This window comes from Gopherus evgoodei, chromosome 11 (assembly GCF_007399415.2).
Source record: "Gopherus evgoodei ecotype Sinaloan lineage chromosome 11, rGopEvg1_v1.p, whole genome shotgun sequence".
In the NCBI taxonomy this organism is placed as follows: domain Eukaryota; kingdom Metazoa; phylum Chordata; order Testudines; family Testudinidae; genus Gopherus; species Gopherus evgoodei.
Genome location: NC_044332.1, coordinates 79,238,585 through 79,242,492, shown reverse-complemented (window position 1 = coordinate 79,242,492; position 3,908 = coordinate 79,238,585). Strand labels below are relative to the sequence as shown.

General features: G+C 65.1%; 1 protein-coding gene across 1 annotated transcript; it reads right to left on the bottom strand.

Annotated features, from left to right (window-relative positions):
* Nucleotides 1-906: 906 nt before the first annotated feature.
* On the bottom strand, nt 907-2,954 carry CDK5R2 (cyclin dependent kinase 5 regulatory subunit 2). The gene has a single exon (XM_030579364.1). It carries the CDS (start codon nt 2,831-2,833, stop codon nt 1,856-1,858), a length of 978 nt encoding a protein of 325 aa, XP_030435224.1. The 5' UTR covers nt 2,834-2,954; the 3' UTR covers nt 907-1,855.
* Between the last annotated feature and the right edge of the window lie 954 nt (nt 2,955-3,908).

Below are 3,908 nucleotides of genomic sequence, written 5' to 3'. Positions count from 1 at the left end.
GCCAGACTTCCTGTCTGGAAAGAGCAAATGCTGTGGGGAAGAGCGGGGGGAGACACGAACACTGCCCCTAAAGCATGCACCGTTTGCATTCATTGCACTGGGGGGGGCAGGTTGGCTGGCAGAGTGTTTGATTAGGTGCATGGGATAGGGGAGAAGGCGTCTCTTTGGCTCAGTCATAACAGCCCGAAAGGGAGGCTCTGCATACACCGCCCCCCCCCCGCCCCGTGCAGCAATCCAGAGCAGGAGCTGACTGGGAAATGGAAGTTACAAAGAAAGAGACACACAAGGGGGGGCGGGTAGATCAGGTCTTGAAATGCACCTAGAACCGCGTGTGTTCTGGGAACCGGGCAGAGATGGGACAGGAGAGGCCGCTCCCAGGGTCTCTCATATTATATTCCACTAGGGCAGGGAGGGTTTCAATCTCCCTCCCCCCCCGCTGTAAAAAACCCACCGCCCACCTGTGCTCCAGTAACTAATTTTCTGCATCTAAAAGCCAGGGCCGGCTTAGCGGGTAACAAGCAGGACAGCCGCCCGGTGCCCCACGCCACAGCCCCCGCCCCCCAAGCTCCATTGCTCAGGCTCCTCTTTCAGCTCTGGGTGGAGGTTCAGGGCCCTGGGTTTCAGCCCCAAGCAGCGGGGCTTTGGCAAGTCTAACGCCGACCCTGCTCCCCCCCCCCCAAACATGCTGGGGTCCCCTGACCCCTGGTCGAGAAGCCCTGCACAAGGGAACCCAGGAGCCCCTGCCACCCCCTATTCAGCACCAGCAGCCCAGGGCAAACGCGTGGCCCCCGCTCCCCGCAAACCCAAATGTGCTTCCAGCAAAACAGCCGCCCCAGTGGAGCAGCTTCTTGCCCTGCCCTGCCCCGCCCCGCCCCCGGGCTAAGAAATGCACCGCACGCGCAGGGCTCTGCTTTCTCTCGGTAGGTTTATCTCTCTTCGCAATATACAATATAAAACAATATGCTTCTGCTTTGTACATTTGAGCAACATTGGCACGGCGAACAGCCCGCGGTCAGACATGGGCTCCTTATATTCAGCCAGCAGGCGACTGCCTTCTGGGCTCGGCTCCCGGGAGCGGGAGGGGCCAGACCCCCCCCAGCCCCAGGGCGCGGGGAGGGGGCTGGCTGGAGACCACCGCTCGGGGGAGGAATACTGCTCCTGCCAGGAGTCCCCCAGCCCGCTCTGCACGGGACACCCCCATCTCCGGATACAAGAACTGGGGACCGGGGGGGCTGATCGCAGCGCTGCATGTGACACACCCAGGATGGCAGAGTCGGTAGCTGGAGAAAGGACAGACACTCGCATGCAGAATTACAGCCATGGTTTTGTTTAAAAAAAAAAATACAAGATCCCTGGCCCCCGCCGTACTGTGATTCACAGTAGCAGCTAAGAACATAGGGGTGTCGGGCGGGGGGGGTCCCCTCCCTGGAAGGTGAGAGAGCACGGAGAGGCAGGCCACTCCCCTCGTAAAGACGTAACCTGGCTAATCGTGCCTCAGGCCAGCCACAAACCCCAAAATCCAAGAGCCCCCCCTCACTTGTTCTCCCAAGTCACCCCTCTCTACCCCACCCCCACCCCAGAAATGCAGCCCGCTCCCTTCCGGGGAAAGCGGCAGCAGCAGCAGCCGCCGCCAAGACATTGGTTGGTGGTTTAGGGTCTCCTGTCCCCCCCCCGAGCCCCACCCCAGGAGATGCGAACCGGCAGTGCCCTCCCTCCCTCCGCCGACGAGCCCTGTCTTCACAGCCTCCTCGGCAGCTCCAGGGCGAGCAGGTTTTGGTGGCGGCTCCGGCGGGCGATGCTGGGGGGAAGCGAAGTCCGGCAGCTCCGCGGCGGGGGTGGGGGCCCCAGGTACCTCCTAGCGGTCCAGGCTGATAGTCCAGTGCTTGGCGCCCGAGTCCCTCCTGCCGCCGGCCTCCCCCTCGCTCTTGAGGTCCTGGAAGACCTGGGTGAAGTAATGCGGGTCCGAGTTGATCTGCAGCATCTTGGCGCTGAGGCGCTGGATGAGGGCCAGGCAGCGCTCCCAGAACCGCTCCTTGTCGCCCTCCACCAGGAAGGGCTTGAGCGGGTAGGAGATCTCGTTGCCCATGTAGGAGTAGGCCAGGTAGAGGCAGGTGAGGAAGGCGGCCTGCAGCTCGCCCTGGCTGCCGATCTCCTCGCCCCGCAGTGCCTCGCGGCACAGCAGGTACACGAACACCAGGTTGGCCGGGGTGATGAAGCCCTGGTCCTGCCAGCCCTGCAGCAGCAGCGCCCGGTCCACGCTGCGGAACCAGGCGATGAGCTCGCCGGGGCTCAGCTCTTTCAGGCGGTAGCAGCGGCGGCACACGAAGTCCCCCAGGCAGCGCAGCAGCTCCCCGGTGGAGGCCTGGACGATGACCCGGCGCGGGGAGCCCGGGGCACGGCTGCCGGGCGGCGGGGGCGGCGGCGGAGGCGGGGGGGGCGGCGGCTTGCCCCCGCCTGACTGCAGCTCCGGCGGGGCGGCGGGCACCGTGGGCACCGGCACGGCCAGGGGCCCCGGCTTGGTGCCGGGCGCGCCCGCCTCCTGCTGCGCCCCCAGGGACTTGCGCAGGTTCTCGCGGTTGCGCTGCTGCACCAGCGGGTCGGGCTGAGCCCCCCCGCTGCCCGGCTTGGGGGTCACCTTCTTGGCGCTTTTCTTCTTCTTGGCCGAGGCGGCCACCAGGCGCTTCCAGGTGAGGGCGGAGATCAGCACCCCAGGCCGCTTGAGTCGGCTCTCGCCTTTCCCGTGCGCCCTGGCCGGGGCAGCCTCCTGCGCCAGGGCCCCCCCGCCGCCCTTGCCCGAGGCGGCGGGAGGGGAGAGGGACAGCACCGTGCCCATCCTCGCTCCTTCCTCCCCCGGGCGCTGGGACGGGCCGCAGCCGAGCGGTCTAGGGCGCGGCTGGAAGCCAGGAGCAGGCACCGGCCATGGGAGGACGCCGGGCGGAGCCGGAGGACGCACCGCTGCGGCTGTTGCGCCCGATCTGGGCTCTGCACCAGCTGCTGCACCAGTCCCGGCCCCGCCGCTCCCCGCCTCTCCCGGCGCAGCCAATCCAAGCCGGGCTCGCTGCAAGGCCCGCCTCCCCGCGGGGACCTCCGGCTCGGGCTGGGGGCGGGCGGGGGAGCCCCGGGGTTAGGGTCCCTGCTGCCCCAAGCTGCTCTGCTAGCCGGGACCCGGGGCTCCAGGGAGCAGCCCCAGCGGGCAGGACCGGGGGCGGGGGGCTTTCCTTGGCAGATCCCCAGGGACCACCTTAACCCGGAAAGGATGTGAAATGGGCGCTTCTTATTGGGACGGGGGTGGGGGACATTAATGGCCCCGTCCCTGGCTGACCCCAGCAATGGGAAGGGGAAGCTGCTGTTATCCCTGGCTGGGCCTTCTCGCCAGCTGTACAGGCGGATTCCTCATCCCAGGGCCAGAAGGAACCACAACGATCACCCAGCCCCAGCTCCTGCATAGCACAGGCAGAGAAAACAGCAGCCGCACAGCTCCGGTTCTGGGCCCCCGGCTCCAAATGAAGACGATAGAGGGGTTGGAACAGCAGCCGCAGGAGAGATTAAACAGATTAGGTCTGTCCAGCTTGGAAAAGAGACAACTAAGGGGGGATACGACAGAGGTCTGTAAAATCCTGACTGGTGTGGAGAGCGTGGAAAGGGACGTGCCATTTACCCCTTCACGGGTCAGCCAATGAAGTGAATCGGCAGCAGGTTCAAGAGGAAGTGCTTCTTCACACAGCCCACAGTGAACCTGTGGAACTCACTGCCTGGGGATGTTGTGAAGGCCAAAATTATAACTGGGTTAAAAAGACCTGGAGAAGTTCCTGGAGGACAGGTCCATCGTGGCTATTGGCCAAGAGGGCCAGGGATGCAACTCCAGGCTCTAGTTGTCCCCAAAGCTCCATCAGAAGCTGGCAGTGGAA